At 41.6% G+C, this 20,742-nt stretch overlaps 2 protein-coding genes across 3 annotated transcripts; both read left to right on the top strand.

Moving 5' to 3' along the window:
* Positions 1-5,588: 5,588 nt before the first annotated feature.
* LOC129829587 (serine--tRNA ligase, cytoplasmic-like) lies at positions 5,589-11,673 on the top strand. Its single transcript, XM_055891365.1, has 11 exons — positions 5,589-5,826; positions 6,938-7,008; positions 7,160-7,243; positions 7,343-7,501; positions 7,679-7,822; positions 7,956-8,111; positions 8,296-8,517; positions 8,762-8,891; positions 10,460-10,617; positions 10,728-10,857; positions 11,045-11,673. Exons 1-11 carry the CDS (start codon positions 5,691-5,693, stop codon positions 11,200-11,202), a joined length of 1,548 nt encoding a protein of 515 aa, XP_055747340.1. The 5' UTR covers positions 5,589-5,690; the 3' UTR covers positions 11,203-11,673.
* A 3,184-nt stretch (positions 11,674-14,857) lies between these two features.
* On the top strand, positions 14,858-20,740 carry tmem106c (transmembrane protein 106C). 2 transcript variants are annotated; one of them, XM_055891367.1, is made up of 8 exons: positions 14,858-15,061; positions 15,801-16,059; positions 16,185-16,248; positions 16,948-17,107; positions 17,230-17,370; positions 17,563-17,612; positions 18,744-18,797; positions 18,914-20,740. In XM_055891367.1, exons 2-8 carry the CDS (start codon positions 15,849-15,851, stop codon positions 19,032-19,034), a joined length of 801 nt encoding a protein of 266 aa, XP_055747342.1. In that variant the 5' UTR covers positions 14,858-15,061; positions 15,801-15,848; the 3' UTR covers positions 19,035-20,740. The 2 variants fall into 2 exon arrangements, with proteins under 2 accessions (XP_055747342.1, XP_055747341.1); XM_055891366.1 differs by having other exon boundaries at positions 14,859-15,156.
* The last annotated feature ends 2 nt before the right edge of the window (positions 20,741-20,742 follow it).

Below are 20,742 nucleotides of genomic sequence, written 5' to 3' on the forward strand. Positions count from 1 at the left end.
GCATGATATGGTTCTCAATCAGAGACAGGTGTTTTGCGTTGTCTCTGATTGTGAACCATATTTAGTTAGCCTGTTTTGTATTGTGGGTTATTGTCTATGTGTAGTGTTTTAGTGTCAGCACTATTTGTTATATAGCTTCACCTTCGTTTGTTGTTTTGTATAGTTTGTCAAGTGTTCTTCGTTTCGTCTTCGTTTATTAAATTTAAGTATGTATTCTAACCACGCTGCGTTTTGGTCCGATCCTTACTCCTCAGACGAGGAAGATTACAACGAACGGGACAGCTTTACTATTCTTGGGTAGCTGGATGACTTGCTTCCCTCCAGGGCCTGAGGGTATATACACTGCTCAAAAAAATAAAGGGAACACTTAAACAACACAATGTAACTCCAAGTCAATCACACTTCTGTGAAATCAAACTGTCCACTTAGGAAGCAACACTGATTGACAATAAATTTCACATGCTGTTGTGCAAATGGAATAGACAAAAGGTGGAAATTATAAGCAATTAGCAAGACACCCCCAATAAAGGAGTGATTCTGCAGGTGGTGACCACAGACCACTTCTCAGTTCCTATGCTTCCTGGCTGATGTTTTGGTCACTTTTGAATGCTGGCGGTGCTCTCACTCTAGTGGTAGCATGAGACAGAGTCTACAACCCACACAAGTGGCTCAGGTAGTGCAGCTCATCCAGGATGGCACATCAATGCGAGCTGTGGCAAGAAGGTTTGCTGTGCCTGTCAGCGTAGTGTCCAGAGCATGGAGGCGCTACCAGGAGACAGGCCAGTACATCAGGAGACGTGGAGGAGGCCGTAGGAGGGCAACAACCCAGCAGCAGGACCGCTACCTCCGCCTTTGTGCAAGGAGGAGCACTGCCTGAGCCCTGCAAAATGACCTCCAGCAGGCCACAAATGAAACAAAGTATTTCCCCTAGCCTCATAGAGAAACAGAAAGTATTTCTCCTTAACCTCATAAAGAAACAAATAGTCTTTCCACAATTCCTGGAAAAAGGATGCTCCAATTTCCCCAAACCCTCATACAGAAACAGAAATTATTTCCCAAAAACCTCATATAGAAACCTAAACTCTGTGTGTGGGGTAGTACACTCTTAGAGAAAAAAATGTGCTTTCTAGAACCTAAAAGGGTTTTAATCGTTGGATTAAAACGGGTTCGTTGGATTAAAACGGGTTCGTTGGATTAAAACGGGTTCGTTGGATGTCCCCATAGGGGAACCCTGCGAATAACCCTTTTTGGTTCCTGGTAGAAACCTTTTGGTTAACAGCTTCTATCCCCAAGCCATAAGACTGCCGAACAATGAATCAAATGGCCAACCAGACTACTTACATTGACACCCCCCCTTTGTTTTTACACTGCTGCTACTCAATGTTTATTATGCATTGTCACTTTACCCCTACAGTTGAAGTCGGAAGTTTACACACACTTAGGTTGGAGTCATTAAAACTCGTATTTCAACCACTCCACAAATTTCTTGTAAACAAACTATAGTTTTGGCAAGTCAGTTAGGACTTCTACTTTGTGGATGACACAAATAATTTTTCCAACAATTGTTTACAGACAGATTATTTCACTTATCACAATTCCAGTGGGTCAGAAGTTTACATACACTAAGCTGACTGTGCCTTTAAACACCTTGAAAATTCCAGAAAATAATGCCAAAGTCCAGTGGTCTTCACTTACAGATTCAAACGGCCTCTTGAAACATAGGGGGGGAAACCCTCTGTGTTAACATGTTGTTCAATATTGTCTCACAATCTCCCACTGCAATATTTCCAGTGCTGGAAAAAGTACCCAATTGGCATACTTGAGTAAAAGTAAAGATAATTTAAAAGAAAATCACCCAGTAGAATACTACTCGAGTTAAAGTTTTTATAAAGTATCCGGTTTTAAATGTACTTAAAGGGATAGTCAACCAAAATTACATATTGGTTTTCTTACCTTGTAAGCAGTCTACAAACACGGTATGACGGAAATCGTTGCTTTGGTTTAGTTTTACTGGCACTGTTTCCAAATGCTGACCTTTTAGCTTAAGTCTTGGTATGAATATTACAATTTTTAATGCATCATGTTGTAATCATGTAGGACTTTGTTGAGTTTCCCGATCAATTTGAGATACTTTCGGATGATTTGGACATGATGCCCGAAAAATGCTAATATCTTGAGTCTTATCTTTCTATCAAATCAAATCAAACGTTATTTGTCACATGCGCCAAATACAACAAGTGTAGACCTTACCGTGAAATTCTTACTTACAAGCCCTTAACCAACAGTGCAGTTCAAGAAGAGTTAAGAAAATATTTACCAAATAAACTCATGTAAAAAATAATTATAAAAAGTAACACAATAAGAATAACGAGGTTATATACAGGGGGCACCGGTACCGAGTAAGTGTGCAGGGGTACAGGTTAGATGAGGTAATTTGTACGTGTAGGTAGGGGTGAAATGACTATGCATAGATAATAAACAGTGAGTAGCAGCAGTGTACAGAAGTGAGGGGGGGGGGGGGGGGGGTCAATATAAATAGTCCGGTGGCAATTTTCTTAATTGTTCAGCAGTCTTATGGCTTGGGGGTAGAAGCTGTTGAGGAGCCTTTTGGTACTAAACTTGGCGCTCCGGTACCACTTGCCATGCGGTAGAAGAGAGAACAGTCTATAACTTGGGTGACTGGAGTCTCTGACAATTTTATGGGCTTTCTTCTGACACCGCCTGTTATATAGGTCCTGGATGGCAGGAAGCTTGGCCCCAGTGATGTACTGGGCCATACGCACTACCCTCTGTAGCGCCTATTCCAGGCGGTGATGCAACCGGTCAGGATGCTCTCGATGGCGCAGCTGTAGAACCTTTTGAGGATCTGGGGACCCATGCCAAATCTTTTCAGTCTCCTGAGGGGGAAAGGGTTTGTCGTGCCCTCTTCACGACTGTCTTGGCATGTTTGGACCATGATAGTTCATTGGTGATGTGGACTCTAAGGAACTTGAAACTCTCGACCCGCTCCACTACAGCCACGTCGATGTTAAAAACTTCTTCGGGATCGGTGTCCCTTCCACGGAACGGTTGAGCTAACGTAGGCTAATGCGATTAGCATGAGTTTGTAAGAAACTTTCCCAGGACATAGACATATCTGATATTGGCAAAAAGCTTAAATTCTTGTTAATCTAACTGCACTGTTCAATTTACAGTAGCTATTACAGTGAAAGAATACCATGCTATTGTTTGAGGAGAGTGCACAATTTTGAACATGAAAAGTTATTAATAAACAAATTAGGCACATTTGGGCAGTCTTGATACAAAACATTTTATTACGGCAGAGTGGGAGATAAAAAGCCACGTCCTTCTAACACGTCCCCTAGAGAGTAGTCACACCAGTGTAAACTTGGGGGAAGAGCTGAGGGAAGTAGTTGCAGTGTGGAAGTTGGAGAGGGATAATATAACGATTTCTGTGACCACTGACAACACTAGAAATATTGTAAATGCAGTTGCACTAGCTGGATTGGGGCCACAGATTTAACCATGGAAAGAGGTCTGGTGATATGGCTGAATATAAACAGTGTAGTTATTCCCTCCGCAAGGCAATCAAACAAGCGAAATTCCGGTACAGGGACAAGGTGGAGTCGTAATTCAACGGCTCAGACACGAGATGTATGTGGCAGGGTCTACCGGAAATCATGGTCTACAAAAACAAAAACACAGACGTCACGGTTCCAGACAAACTAAACACATTCTTTGCCCGCTTTGAGGATAATACAGTGCCACCGTCACGGCTCGCTAACATAGCCTGCGCCCCCCCCCCCCCCCCCTCCTTCTTAGTGGCTGACGTGAGTAAAACATTTAAACATGTTAACCCTCGCAAGGCTGCTGGCCCAGACGGCATCCCGAGCCGCGTCTTTAGAGCATGCGCAGACCAGCTGGCTGGTGTGTTTACAGACATATTTATTAGCTCCCTATCCCAGTTTGTTGTCCCCATATGCTTCAAGATGGTTACCATTGTTCCTGTACCCAAGAAGGCAAAGATAACTGAACTAAATAACCACTGCCCCGTAGCACTCAATTCTGTCATCATGAAGTGCTTTGAGAGGCTAGTCAAGGATCATATCACCGCCACCTTACCGGCCACCCTAGACCCACTTCAGTTTGCATACCGCCCCAACAGGTCCACAGATGAAGCAATCGCCATCGCACTGCACACTACCCTATCCCATCTGGACAAAAATAATACATATGCAAGAATGCTATTCATTGACTACAGTTCAGCATTCAACGCCATAGTACCCTCCAAGCTCATCATCAACCTGGAGGCCCTGGTCAACCCCTCCTTGTGCAACTGGGTCCTGGACTTTCCCAAGGCGCCTCCCAGGTGGTGAAGGTAGGAAACAACATCTCCACTTCGCTGACCCTCAACACTGGGGCCCCATAAGGGTGTGTGCTCAGCCCTCTCCTGTACTCCCTGTTCACCCATGACTGCATGGCCATGCAAACCTCCAACTCAATCATCAAGTTTGCAGACGACACAATAGTAGTGGGCTTGATCACCAACAACGACGAGACAGCCTAAAGGGAGGAGGTGAGGGCACTCGGAGTGTGGTGTCAGGAACAAAAAAAGGAGATGATCGTGGACTTCAGGAAACAGCAGAGGGAGCACCCCCCTATCCACATCGAAGGGTCAGCAGTGGAGAAGGTGGAAAGTTTTAAGTTCCTGAGCGTACACATCACAGACAAACTGAAATGGTTCACCCACACAGACAATGTGGTGAAGAAGGCGCAACAGCACCTCTTCAACCTCAGGAGGCTGAAGAAATTTGGCTTGTCACCCAAAACCCTGAGAAACTTTTACAGATGCACAATTGAGAGCATCGTGTCAGGCTGTATCACAGCCTGGTACGGCAACTGTACCACCCTCAACCGCAAGGCTCTCCAGAGGGTGGTGCGGTCTGCACAATGCATCACTGCCTGTTCACATCACTACCATCCAGAAGGCGAGGTCAGTACAGGTGCATCAAGAGAGACTGATAAAACAGCTTCTATCTCAAGGCCATCAGACTGCTAAACAGCAATCACTAACTCAGAGAGGCTGCTCCCTACATTGAGACCCAATCACTGGCCACTTTAATAAATGGATCATTAATCACTTTAAACAATGCCACTTTAAATAATGGCACTTTAATAATGTTTACATTTCTTACATTACTCATTTCTTACATTTCTTACATTACTCATATCATATCATACTGTATTTTATACCATTTATTGCACCTTGTCTATGCCGCTCGGACTTCGCTCAACCATATATTTATATGTACACATTCTCATTCACCCCTTTAGATTTGTGTGTATTAGATAGTTGTTGGGGAATTGTTATATTACTTAGATATACTGCACTGTCGGAACTAGAAACAAGCATTTCGCTACACTCTCATTAACCTCTGCTAACCATGTGTATGTGATCAATACAATTATATATATATTTTTTTTTTAATATTTTTTTTATTAAGTATAAGGGAGTTGTACTCCATTCTTGTACGTGGCGGTAATGCAACATTCATTGGATGCCAACCGCCCTTAAACGTCATCGAAGAAGAAGGAAGTGACGTAATCGTGCCGCTGGTACTTTTCACACCGGCTTTCTTTTTTCTGTTACTCTGCACCGTTTTTGACAGTCATCAAAGCGTGGAATCATCATGGTGCTCGATTTAGACCAATTTCGAACCGATAAAGGCGGTGATCCTGAAGTAATCAGAGAAACTCAAAGAAAAAGGTTCAAAGATGTGTCACTTGTGGATAAACTAGTACACGCAGACACAGAATGGAGAAAATGTAAGTTCTGACTGCAAGCTAGCGTTAGCATTAATTGAATCGGATGGTGGTGTCCATTCACATGGCTTGCTAACTTCATGCATTTATTATAGGTAGTTAAAAGCTGGTCTTGTAGTCACCCAGATATAAATTAATAAATCCAAGCATAATACGTCAGTTCACGTTTTTAGATAATTTATAGTGAATTATATGCCTAGATATTCTCAGCTGAAATCTGGTTAGTTGGTATTCTGCGTTAGCTAGCTAACGTTAGTTAGTCACCAGTCGTTAGCAAATGACTATGTATAACGTTAGCCAGTTAGCTATTCAGCTACGTTAGTTCACTAACCACAACCAAAAACTTTTCCTTTACATGTATTACTACAAGTAAGTAAAGTACAAAACACACACACCTGATATGTCGTTCGTTGTTGTCTAATATTAATTTAGCTAACTGAAACAATGTATGCTTCAGTAACTAAACTATCAAGGAAAACCCAAACGATGGTTCGCTACGTCATCCTATCCACACTGACTGTAGCTACAATCTGATGCAATCCCCATCCACCTGCATTGCTTGCTGTTTGGGGTTTTAGGCTGGGTTTCTGTACAGCACTTCGAGATATTAGCTGATGTACGAAGAGCTATATTAAATAAACTCGATTGATTGATTGATCCATCATACCCATAGCAAATGCATCTCAACCTTTCTCTTCTCAGCGTCCCACAGCTGTTATTGGGTCATGGCTAGAAGAAATACAGCTTTTGCCAGAAATTACTTTTCGTAGTAGGTTTTGGTTAATTTACGTAGCAGGTTAGGATAAGTAGGTGAAGGTTAGGAAAAGAGTTAGCTAAAATGCAAAAAAATTGTCAACTTTTGGTGTAAATTTGAAAAGCAGGATCCCATCTATACATGACCCTGTTATTGGGACTTGATGGAAAATAGCATGGATGCAGATTTGACTGAGATTGTATGTTGGACTACTCAAGTCTACATGGTTATGGGGGTCGCCTGTGAGCGTCACTAACGTTATAGCTACTTGTCGTGACACCTAGGGAGAGGCACAAACACCATTTTATTGATTCATGACGTGCATATGACGCTGACCCTTGCCCTTTCCATGCTCACCAGGTCGTTTCACTGCCGACAACCTCAACAAGGCAAAGAATTTATGCAGCAAGACAGTTGGAGAGAAAATGAAGGTACAACCTGTGAAGCTGCTGGTGAACTATATAGGCTTTATGTAACCTACATGGCTACATGTCCCCCCCATCAGTCTGAAAGCATTATGTTCTATTCTATATGCAGATAGTTTATTTCTACCTTTCTGTTCTGTGCCTTTTCTATATACAGAAGAGGGAGCCAGTTGGGGATGACGAGGATTCTGTCCCAGACGACGCCCAGAACTTGGAGGCCCTAACGGCAGACACACTATCGGTAGGTCAACTCGCTAGCCAGCAGTTCATCTATATGCTCATTGACATGTGCGTCCCATACTCATGGGTATGTTTCATGTCTATTTTCCCCTATTTCTAGCCCCTCACGGTCACCCAGATCAAGAAGGTCCGTCTGCTTGTAGATGAGGCAGTGCAGAAATCTGACATTGAGAGGGTAAAGCTGGAGGAGGAGCGCTTTCAATACCTGCGAGAGATCGGGAACCTCCTGCATCCATCTGTGCCCATCAGTAATGATGAGGTGGGTGTCATGGAATTTGAATTCCCATCAGCAATAGGGAGATGGATGAAAGTTCACATTGCCTCAGGGAGAAATTAGACATTCTCATGCCTTGCCCGCTGCCTCTGTCTCATGAATTCATTTTGTTTTGCCACGTGTTTACTTGTCTACTCTGTAATTGATCTTGTGTCTCTCCAGGATGCTGATAACAAAGTGGAGCGCACCTGGGGAGACTGTACTGTGCAGAAGAAGTATTCCCACGTAGACCTGGTTGTCATGATCGACGGCTACGACGGAGAGAAAGGAGCTATAGTGGCTGGGAGTCGTGGCTACTTCCTCAAAGCAAGTTCTTAGTCACACACATATGTAGCCAATACACTCACAGGCCGATTCATACCAGGTGTAATTCTGTTAAACTCAGTGTGTATCCTTGATAGTTATCCTTACTAACTGTTTCCCTTTTTGTGTTTCGTAGGGGCCGCTAGTTTTCCTGGAGCAGGCATTGATCACTTATGCTCTGCGGATGCTCCACAGCAAGAACTACGAAATGCTCTACACCCCCTTCTTCATGAGGAAAGAGGTCATGCAGGAGGTGGCCCAGCTCAGCCAGTTTGATGATGAACTTTACAAGGTATGATGGATTTGAAACTAATCTTCCTTTCATTCCTATTGCGGGATAGGGCCCAATGTTTTTTTTTCTTCATGACTCTTAGTTTTGTTGCATGTTAAGACAAATATGTATTTTTGATGTTTATTTTGATATGTGGGTGTTTTTGTGTAAAGTATCCACTCTGCATTCCCTGCTTGTCTCTCAGGTGATTGGGAAGAGCAGCGAGAAATCTGAGGACACGGCCATAGATGAGAAGTACCTGATTGCCACCTCAGAGCAGCCCATCGCAGCCTTCCTAAGAGACGAGTGGCTGAAGCCAGAGGACCTGCCAATGCGCTACGCCGGCCTCTCCACCTGCTTCAGACAGGAAGTGGGTTCCCACGGGCGTGACACCCGAGGCATCTTCAGGGTGCACCAGTTTGAGAAGGTAAGTGGGCATTTTCTCAAAGTAGACGTGGTGGGTGTGTGAAGGTCAGTGTAGAAAAGGCAACAGCTTTGTTGTAGTGCTTTGCATTTTATAGGCCTAATTGGAGAAGGATAAAGTCTGGTTATTATTGACAATTTACACATCATGTCAAGTGATACACATTTTCCAGAACAGGTCATTTTTTGGGGGGGTGGGCCTGTGCTAATGATTGTGAAATACTAATGAACACACTCTCTGCCCCCAGATAGAGCAGTTTGTTTTTGCCTCTCCTCATGACAACAAGTCCTGGGAGATGATGGATGAGATGATTGGGACGGCTGAAGAGTTCTACCAGACACTAGGGATCCCCTACCGCATCATCAACATAGTCTCAGGTAGGTCCTGCAGATAGTCCTTCCCAACACGTCTGTTCCTCTCTGGGACAGAGACTAATGATCACATGGCAATTCCATACGCGGTTGGCCCAAAGATATTTATGTTTTGGATTTTTATTGGATGATTATTGAGAAATAATGGATTAAAGTTGGGAATTGTGACATTTTGGGCTTACCAAGGGTTTCTGTAAGACAACACAACAATGAGGCTGTAGTTGCTACAAATCCTGTCTTGATGTCATTTGAAACCTTGTGTGCTCTGAAATACAAGTTTTAGATTAAATGGACAGTGCTAGATTCTGCGTGCAGTTTAAAGGGAGTTGAGGTTAGTTTTGTGCACCAATGCTAACTAGCGTTAGCGCAATGACTGGAAGTCCAGTGTGGCAAAGGTGGGGGGGGGGTTCATTGTTGCTACTAGTGTTAGTGCAGTGACATGTTAGCTTTTGCATGTCATTGTGCTAATGCTACTTAGCATTGGCTCGCGACACCGCCTGCAACTTATTTCAAACTGCAGGCAGGGCCATACCTAGGGTCCAAACCATACATTGGTATCCATAAGACCGTTTGACTCTGGGTAAGTAAAATAGGGCATAAAAGTCCAATGCAGCTGGGGTTTTTTCTTCTCAATATAAAATCATTTCTGGGTAACCAATTAAAGTACCTAACTGTGATTGTTTTCAATTAAAATGGTCAAAAAGAAACAAAAGTAGCTTCTTAGCAAAGAGCAATTTCTAAAGCAAGAATTTTGCTTGGACTGTCTGGGAGTAGTCTGAGTGGGGATGGAAAAACTTTAAACTAGCTGTTATTGGCAGAGGTTTGGAACTCTTTGTTATTGGTCTAAAGTAATTTACCGCCAAAGCTCCATCACACCACAACAGGCTGAAATTTCAGGTGGTATTTTCAAACAGTTCTTACACTAAGGCATCATCATTTTCACAATATTATTCCAAACTCGGAGTGTGTAAAATAGATGAAACACAGGTAAATCACGTTTTTGACTGCACTGGGCCTTTAAAGGGATACTTTGGGCTTTTGGCAATTAAGCCCCTTCTACTTCACCGGAGTCAGATGAACTTGTGGAGAAAAAATGTCTGCGTCCTGTATGAAGGAAGTTGGAGGTAGTTTCGCGAGCCAATGCTAACTAGCTTTGGCACAATAACCGGAAGCCTATGGTATCCATGAGTTCATATGAATCTGGGGAAGAAGATAAAATCCTGAGGTATCCCTTATTGCCAGAATCTTGCATTATTCCGTTAAGTATACATCATGACAATAACAGTCACTCATAAATGTTAATGCCATTTTTAATAAGACCCTTCTCATTGTAAGGTATTACAATGACCTATTATCCTGTGTGATTTATGTGACACAACGGACATTTCCCTTGCGAGCTGTTTTGAGGGTGTCTTACTACCTACATGTCTTTTTTTCACCTTTATTTAACCAGGTAGGCTTGTTGAGAACAAGTTCTCGTTTACAACTGCAACCTGGCCAAGATAAAGCAAAGCAGTGCGACACAAACAACACATGGGATGTCTGAGCCTCTGTGTCTGTCTGCTCCCACCCAGGTGCTCTGAACCATGCAGCCAGTAAGAAGCTGGACTTGGAGGCCTGGTTCCCAGGCTCCGCTGCCTTTAGAGAGCTGGTCTCCTGCTCCAACTGTTTAGATTACCAGGCCCGTCGGCTGCGTATCCGCTACGGACAGACTAAAAAGATGATGGACAAGGTGAGCGTACCCAGTCTTTACATAGAATCTGGATTTGCTTCCATAATCAAAGTCATAGTAAGATGGAATATTTGAACCAGTTTTAAAACAACACTTCCTGTGTTCTTCAGGCTGACTATGTGCACATGCTCAACGCAACCATGTGTGCCACCACACGGGTAATGTGTGCTATCCTGGAGACGTACCAGACCGAAGAGGGTGTCGTCATTCCAGAGGTACTCCGGAACTTCATGCCTCCAGGTGAGAGAGTATTTTTTTTACCCCGGTTTTGTGAAGGGGCCTGCAATACTTTTGCCCTATGCATGGAAGATGGTGGTCATGAAAGTTTGTCTTTCTCACAGAGTACTTATGCATATTTGATGACTAGTATTGCCATGAATACTGTGTGTGGACATAATTTTCATTCCTCTGCTATTCATTTTCTTAGGTATGACAGAGATGCTGAAGTTTGTGAAGCCTGCGCCTATTGACGTGGAGACGTCCAAGAAGCAGAAGAAGCAGCAGGATGGAGGGAAGAAGAAGAAACAGGGAGGTGGAGACCAGCTCCAGAACCAAGTGGAGAATATGTCTGTCAACGATTCTTAAGACACCATCATCATTCCTATCCTTAAGTTCCCGTCACTTATTATCACAGAGCCCTGTTCTACTGTAGAACCAGAGTACTTTGGAAAAGGGAAAGGCCATTGGCGTTGTTAGGGAAACAGCTTGGGGGTAATGGTAATGTTAGGTCTGCTGCATGCAATTGTCGTCACTAAGATCCAAACAAAGTCTATCAAGTCTGAACTCTGGAATTCTGTGAAATTTCGTTTGAAGCAACTTTGCGACATCTTGTGTATATAAGGTGCTTTAAGAAATAAGGTTGCTTTGATGTTCTGAACTCAATTTTTATTATCTTATTGCATATCACCATAAATCACACACGTAATCTGGACCCATTGTTTTCCTACATTGTTGCTTGCCTTTAGGTCATTTGCTTCTAATTACGTCTGTATGTACTATTGTAAGACGAGGCATTGATAAAGTGGTGCACTGTAACAATACAAAATCTGAATGACACTTTCCTAATGTTTTTTTTTTTCTCCCTCCGATCTGAGAGATGTCAGTGCCTGCAATAGCAATACCTGCAAACAGTCAGATAGCGTCTGAACTGAAGGATATTAGATGAATGGCATTAAGTGAGAAGTTAATTTTGGTTAGTCATTTACCTCCCGAGACTTCACACACAAAGCAAGCTCGCCACCTGACGTCAACAGTGGTATAATAGTGTGGAGTTATTTAAAAGGGTTAAGATCCCAAATTTAACAGAGTTGTATTATTTCGTAAAGGGGCCTTGCACGTCATTTACACCCAGGGATCATGAACCAGTTGATTTAGTGGTGTAATATCCTGAAACACTATACTTTCATCTGTTGTTCCAGGAGCACAGCCCTGCCAAAGATGAGTGATATCTGACAATAATGAAAGCAGAGTGCACACTATTAGAGGTTTCATACATGACAACTGACTTCAAAACAGCGTGCATAATATTTTTCCTAATGTAATACATATCTATTAGTAACCCTGTATTATTGACGATGGGAGGAAAACAATCTTGATTGATTTTGTGAATGTTCAGATTATTAGTGTGTCATTGAAGTACTGTTAGTATGATTGTTTGGTTTTGTAGAAAATAGATTAACATTTTTCAAGGCTCATGAAAGAAGCAATTTTATCAGTGTCTAACATGGTTTCAATGAACAGTTTTTCAAAAGATCAGTGATTTAAAGATCCATATTCAGTGGTTGAGCAAGGCCCTGTCCTTTGCCCTCCATTAGATGTCTGACACAGACAGAAAAGCTGCAGAAGAAAAGCAAGTGTTAGTTTTTGTCCTTGAGCGGGATTGACATTTTGGAGCAGAAAGCCAAGGTGAGAGCCTACTCGGTAAGCAAAATTACATACAAAATACACATTTCAGTAATCTTGTCCTGACATTAACATCGTGTGCATTTTAGTTGCTGAAAGGTAAAGGTAAAAATACATATTTTCTGGATGTAAAAAAAAAAATACGTATTTTCCGGAGGTTGAAAACATGTCATTTGCAGACATAGTAAATAAGTATTTTTCAGTCATTGATTCTATGGCCAAATTTAAGCTGCTAAACATTCTCAATTCTCAACATTCGCATTACAACATAATTATACATTTTTCACACATTTGAATAGAAAAGAGGTGCCAAATTAAGATTGCAACTAAATATGTATTATTACTTATCTATCACGCAATTATGCTTGCTTTTCCAAAATCTGGCAGCAATGATGTTCAAAGTAGTAAAACATACATAATAAACCAACAGACCAGTTCAACTACAATACCATTCTGAGTAATGGTTAGAGATTTATTTAATTTTCTCGCTATTATTGTGATATGTTGTCGTTTATATCCTTAGTTGAATGCACTGACTGTAAGTCACTGGATAAGAGCGGCTGCTGAATGACCAAAATGTAAACGGAAAAACAAACACTTGCAAAGCATGCTGGCTATTAATGAGCTCTGCCCCCAAACAAGTACAATTTGGTTGGTGCGGACCAGATCCAAATCTGAACAAATCAAAGGCTATGTTTCACAAGTTTGAACATCACAGTACAGTTTTGTACAGTAGAACACAGAAGAGTACACTACGGTACAGGACAGTTCAGTTTTATTCAGTAGAGGACAGTACAGAATAATTTAGTAGAGTAGAGTACAGTTTTGCTTCAGTAGTACATTACAGTAGAGTAGAGTACCGTTTACTTCAGTAGAGTACATTACAGTAGAGTACAATTTACTACAGTAGAGTATATTACAGTAGAATACATTACAGTAGAGTACAGTTTACTACAGTAGAGTATATTACAGTAGAATACATTACAGTAGAGTACAGTTTACTTCAGTAGAGTACATTACAGTAGAGTATATTACAGTAGAGTACAGTAGAGTAAAGTAAGATACATTATAGTACACTTTTCTTTACTGTAGTCTAGTGTAGTCTCCACTGCATTGTACTGTACTGGACTCTACTGTACTATACTCTAATTTTCTGTACTGTACTGTGTATTGTAATGTTCTATACTCGGGCTGTGCTCTACTGTACTGTGCTGTCCAAACTTGTGAAACATAGAAATCTGAACCAATTCTAGACGTCTATATTTGGGCTAAATCAAGGCCGGTCCGGACTGGACTAAATCTGAACGTCTATATTTGGGCCAAATATAGGCTGGATCGGACGTCTGTGATTGGTTCAGATTTATTTCGGACCGGTAAGTCCGTGGACGTTGAAATCAAGGACTGCACCAAAAAAAGACGCTGCCTAACGTTAAATGCGTAGTTGCGTAGGGTCCAACTCCAAAGGAATAGCCTAGGCCCTAGGGTCTAACTCAAAAGGAAGAACTTAGGCTCCAACTACAAGGTCAAAGCCTAGGGTTCAACTCCAAGGGAAGAGGCTCCAACTCCAAGGTCAGAGCCTAGGGTTCAACTCCAAGGGAAGAGGCTCCAACTACAAGGTCAGAGCCTAGGGTTCATCTCCAAGGGAAAATGAAACTGTTTCATTATGATGAAGTCTAAAAAGGACAAATGTACACTTGGTTTACAGAAATAATTGGGCCCCTTACATTTTTCTGTGTTTCTATGGTGTTGTGTAATACAACTGCCCCATCCTCCCTCTTCCAATAATCTTCATTTAGCTTTTTATTTAATAATGTCCAGAAGGGAACAAATGGAATGTATTTGATACCATTCCACTTATTCCACTCCAGCCATTACCACGAGCTTGTTCTCCCAATTAAGGTGCCACCAACCTCATGTGATATACAGTACAAGTCAAAAGTTTGGACACACCTACTCATTCAAGAGTTTTTCTTTAGTTTGACTATTTTCTACATTATAGAATAATAGTGAAGACATGAAATAACACATATGGAATAATGTAGTAACCAAACAAGTTTTAAACAGATGAAAATATATTATATATTTGAAATTCTTCAAATAGCCACCCTTTGCCTTGATGACAGCTTTGCACGCTCTTAATAAAGTAAAGAAAAACCCTTGAATGAGTAGGTGTTCTAAAACCTTTGACCGGTTGTGGACATTACTTTATTTCAATATTATTTTATTTTTATGTAGGGATGTGCAAAACGGAAACTTCGCAAACTTCTTCCAAAATAAAAAGTGTAGGCGTAAATCCTGGTTTGCACTGTATCTTTAAGAATATTTTCAAGCGCCCAATAGAATGAAGCAGATTGCAAGCCCATCAACAACCGGGGTGTAAACATTAGTCCAAACAGTTTCAAAAAGTTCAGTTTTATAACTAAAACCATTGGACAAATTCAGGTAGCTCACGCCCGTTTAGTTCAGTTTGCTTCCGTTTAAGAAACGTTTTGCAACATAATCTGGGGAATGAATACACCCCTGCACAAGAACGAACTGCAAAGTGAGTGTCACGAGTTCCTGGCAAAACAACACGATCAATGACTTGATAGCCTTGCCTGAATGTTCTTCGAAATATCGTCAACCAAATATATATAGGTAAGACAACTATTATGTCTGAAGACGCAAGCCTAGTGCAGGTTGTGCACCTTGGTAAACGTTGACAGCTAGCTAGTTAACTTTGCTTGCTAGCTAACAGCTCGATAGCTAAATTAGCTAGCTACTTACCTTACGTAACTTTACCGCTAGCAAGATAGCTCAAACATTCTCGACCGCAGTGGCACTAAGCTTGCTGTTGTTATTGTGCTTTGATTCGACTAAGTAACTGATAGTTGTGTTGTTGTTGTACATAATACCTTACTAGCCAATGTGTACCTAGCTAGCTATTGTATTGTGATAGTGTTCATAGCTATGTTTTTAATTTTTTATGCCTATCCAGATACTTCCACGTTTGAAATTAAGAGGCCACGCCCTACGCCATTTATTCCGATTGCCGTATCTGTGGTATAGTAGTAGTGCCCGGGACATTATGTGCTTTGAGGCCTGGCATACTGGCCAACGTCTGTCTAGTCTGGAAATCCCAGACCTACTGTAGGGCAATACAACTGGAACATTGTTTACATTGTGGGAGGCAACCCATCTGCAGTAGGCTAATCATTTTAAAAACAATTGCCAAACGTTGATTATTAGCCTAAACACGTCCTGCCCTTTACTCAACAACTTTTGTTTTTGCTGTGCCCTAGGGTCTGTCCTTTGAAAAAAGGCTGGCTTGATTATCTGCCAGCCAGCTCATGGGCACTCAATGGTCCCGAAGCGAAAGCGACAGCAGTCTTCTGCTCGTCCCGGAGGTTGGGACAGGGTGGCAGACGGGGGATGATGATGATGACTCGCTGGATGGACTGGACAGACAGGAGGACATTGCTCGGTTCCCTTATGTAGAGTTTACTGGCAGGGACAGTATTACCTGTCCAACATGCCAAGGCACTGGCCACATCCCCTCAGGTGAGACATTTCCTGTCTCGATTCCTGTCCTACTGGGCATTGATTGCTGTACTGATGTGGTAGGGATCATTATGATGGTGTTCTCCCATTTGACTTGACCCTCTTCTGTGGTCATTGTCCTTCAGAGCAGGTCAATGAGCTTGTGGCTCTGGTTCCCTACAACGACCAGAGACTCCGGCCCCAGAGAACGTACGTTTTACAGCTAACCCATTTTTCTCACCAGCTTATATCTGGATCGGTCACATACAGTTGAAGTCGGAAGTTTTCATACACTTAGGTTGGAGTCATTGAAACTCATTTTTCAACCACTCCACCATCCCAACTGTGAAGCACGGGGGTGGCAGCATCATGTTGTGCAGGTGGCTTTGCTGCAGAAGTGACTGGTGCACTTCACAAAATAAATGGCACCATCAGGCAGGAAAATTACAAACTTGACTCGGTTACACCAGCTCTGTCAGGATGAATGGGCCAAAATTCACCCAACTTATTGTGGGAAGCTTGTGGAAGACTACTCAAAACGTTTAACCCAAGTTAAACAATTTGAAGGAAATGCTACCAAATACTAATTGAGTGTATGTAAACTTCTGACCACTGGGAATGTGATGAAAGAAATTAAAGCTGAAATAAATCATTCTCTACTATTATTCTGACATTTCACATTCTTAAAATAAAGTGGTGATCCTAACTGACCTTAAGACAGGGAATTTTTACTAGGATTAAATGTCAGAAATTGTGAAACTGAGTTTAAATGTATTTGGCTAAGGTGTATGTAAACTTCTGACTTCAACTGTACATAACCATCACATTCTGTCATTTTTGGTTGGTTCACAGTTTGTTTTTTGGTTAACATTGATTGTCAAAGTAAACAGGAAGTGCTATGTTTGACAGGAAGCTGTATGTGGTCCTCTCGGCGGTGCTATGTCTCCTGGCTTCCTCGCTGGTGGTCTTCTTCCTCTTTCCTCGCTCTGTCGTGGTGGAGGATGATGGGATACGCTCTGTCACCGTGCAGTTTGATCACACCAACACTAAAGTCCTCATGAATATGACAGTAAGTCAGTAAATCGCGTGAAGATGTACTCTGTTAGTTGGAGATAAGATGGTCATTTGACTGTGCCTGATGTTTATGATGTGTTTTTCTGACTGTTCATTTTCCCTGCTCCTATTTGTCAGAGCTCCTTGAACTTCACCAACTCAAACTTCTTCTCAGTGATGGTTGATAGTCTAAGCTGCCAGGTTCTCTATATGAAAACAGTCATAGGCACCATGCAGCTAGATAACGACATCACCATCCAGCCCCTGAGCCAGAGACAGGTAGGGCCTGCTGCAGTCTTAGACGCAGTGAACCATTACTTGGGACACATTCACTCCATGTTACATGTAGTTTAAGGATTGACTTGTATACGTTACTTCCTTCAAATATACGTCTTGTTTGCAGTTCCTGCCAAAATTTCAGTTGACTTCTGGTCTTGACTATTTTAAAACACTTTTTTTTTTTTACTACAGGTGAACTTCACAGTCAGCGTTCAGATCAGTGGAAGCACCGCCTATGTTTAGTAAGTTAAAGGGACCTGTAAAGACCTGTATTTAGTTGTTTTTGTTTCAAGTCCTGTAATTGTTAATATATCAAATGTTATTTGTCACATGCGCCGAATACAACAGGTGTAGATCTTACTTACAAGCCCTTAAAACCTCTTAAGGATCCACCCCTTTATGAATTTTTTGCCTAAAATGACACCCAAATCTATCTGCCTGTAGCTCAGGATATGCATATTCTTGGTACCATTTGAAAGGAATTTATTTTGAAGTTTGTGGAAATGTGAAAGGAATGTAGGAGAATATAACACAATAGATCTGGTAAAAGAAAAAAAAAAACGTTCTTTTGTATTTTTGTTGTAAAATCTTTGAGAAATAGAGAAAGACCATTATGTATTATTCCTAGCCCAGGTGCAATTTAGATTTTGTCCACTAGATGGCAGCAGTGTGTGTGTGTGTGTGTGTGTGTGTGTGTGTGCAAAGTTTTAGACTGATCCAATGAACCATTGCATTTCGGTTCAAAATGTTGTATCAAAATTGCCCAAATGTGCGTAATTTGTTTATTAATAACTTTTCATGTTCAAAATTGTGCACTCCTCAAATAATAGCATGGTATTCTTTCACTAATAGCTACTGTAAATTGGACAGTGCAGTTAGATTAACAAGCATTTAAGCTTTCTGCCAATATCAGATATGTCTATGTCCTGGGAAATGTTCTTGTTACTTACAACCTCATGCTAATCGCATTAGCCTACGTTAGCTCATTCATCTCGTGGACGGGACACCGATCCCAAATAAGTTTTTAATTAATCAACAATGTAGTTTTAAGAAAATATTTACTAAATAAACGAAAGTTAAAAAAGTATCACAATAACGAGGCTATATACAGGGGGTACCGGTACTGAGTCAATGTGGAGGCTATATACAGGGAGTACTGAATCAATGTGGAGGCTATATACAGGGGGTACCGGTACTGAGTCAATGTGGAGGCTATATACAGGGAGTACTGAATCAATGTGGAGGCTATATACAGGGGGTACCGGTACTGAGTCAATGTGCGGGGTTACAGGTTAGTTGAGGTAATTTGCACATGTAGGTTGGGGTAAAGTTATATTTGTGAAGAGGTTCTAACCACTCTTTCCACCCTCCAGTGCCTTCTGCACCATGGCAAGCATCAAGGTTCACAATATCTTGGTTATCATGCAGTAAGTATATCCTACCTCCTCATTGTGAAACCTTATCACTTCCATCTCTACCTCTTGCCATTTTGTCTTTATGATATTTCAAAGTTTTTAATCATAACTGTGTTCTACGTTCCCAGGACATCTGTGAAAACCTCCTACATGATGCGCACGGCCCAGAATACCCTGGAAGCTTATCGCTACATTGACTGTGGTTCAAACTCCACGGTTCACCAGCCCCCACGCCGACTGTGGCAGTAACCCTCCCTCCCTCACCACTAAAATCACCACCAGCCAGTGGTGAGGTCAAGAGTCCAGCAGCCAGGGACAGGGACAAAGATGTTGGGAGCCAGGCCACAAGAACCAGGAAATATTCCCAATCATTTTAGTCCAAGCATTTGTTTTGACTTCAGGATCATTAAGTTTGATCACTTGCCTTCATAAATGCAACAAACACCAGCTATTCAGTAAATTATATTTAGCTGTTGTGCATTTGGCTGAAATTCAAGGCATGACTAATTTACATCCTGTTGAAGCTGCAACAATCTTGACTTTAGGAGGGAATTAGTTATCCTTTGCTTGAGCACAGTTACCGGTGTTACTACTGAATTATGACTGCGTATCCTGCTGTGCTAGTCCTTGCATTTGTGACATTGAGATCGTCCGTTCACATTTTTAAGTGTCCTTTGGTGTGGGTCCTATGATTTCAGGGACTTGGCATAGTAGGAATGTATAAAGTGACTGATATTTTATTGCGCAAGAAGGGAGATTTGCTCCCTGCTATTTATATCTGGGACTTGACAGGACTAGTCGAGGGATGTGCCTAAGACAATTTTGTTTGCACCTCAAAAATGGTACATAGGGCTATTGTTTGATATGTATCTCTGATTTATTTTCTGCTTTTTAATAAGGGAGAGTTACTGTCAGAAGGTACTAATATAAGTTACAACACTCTGTTTGGGTGTTTCCCACTGATTTACTAAGCATTTATACCAGTACAAGATTAAACATAAGAGTAGTAATATATGATTGTAAAGTCCATAAAAAGGCAGGTTACATGTTTTTCCTTCTATGGGATCGAACATTTTACTGCCCTTAATTATGGGGGGGGGGGGGGCTGCAAATGTTTTGCTAGAGCATGATTAGCTGGTAAATCCAACTCTCATGTCGAAGTACAACGTTGTTGACGTGATTGTTAACAATGTAATACTAAAAGCATAGTTTTGCCAAGTACACAGCACACTAGCACAGTGTAGCACACTCTGTCCGGAGGCCCAACTTGGACTTAATAACTGTAATGGCTTGCTAAAGGGATCTTTAAAGACAGCCACAGCAGTATTAACCAGGTCGGCATGACTAAAACGTCATTAACTCACTCACTGTCCTATTGTGTTGGGTATCTTCGTAATGTCGTTTACATTCCAAAGCACAGCCTCTTGTTGTCATAGACTTTATAATTAAGCTGATGAAATGACTTGAAATTTGGTTTTGGAGTTTGGTATTTCGGGAGCGTTGAAAAGCGTTAAGCTTGTGTGGTATTTCCAAGTTAGTGGATTGTGTTGTTTAATTTAGCTCTGCTGGTTAGATCTTTTGAATTGTGTTTGAACAGGGTTATTGCACTAAAGGGCAATGGAGACCGCCTGAGTGCCAATCTGTTTGTGCTATCATGCTAACTTCCTGTCACTCATTGTCATGCAAAACATGTTTGGCTTGACAATGACAGCAATGACTTGGCAAGAGCACAACCAGATCTGAGACCAGGCTACAATGGAGAAAGGTGAAAACAGATGGTGAGGTGTAACAAAACCAAAAAAAACACGTGTTTTGTATGCTGAAGGAATATGACTGAATCATGCCTTTTAGGGGATGTGATTGAGGAAATGTATATATTTTTCAAATTCTAAAATGGGGAGAGAAAAAATAAGGGAATGGTCAACTAATAAAGATGGTTACTTTTTTAATGAGAACA

The sequence above is a fragment of the Salvelinus fontinalis genome, chromosome 31 (assembly GCF_029448725.1).
Source record: "Salvelinus fontinalis isolate EN_2023a chromosome 31, ASM2944872v1, whole genome shotgun sequence".
Classification (NCBI taxonomy): domain Eukaryota; kingdom Metazoa; phylum Chordata; class Actinopteri; order Salmoniformes; family Salmonidae; genus Salvelinus; species Salvelinus fontinalis.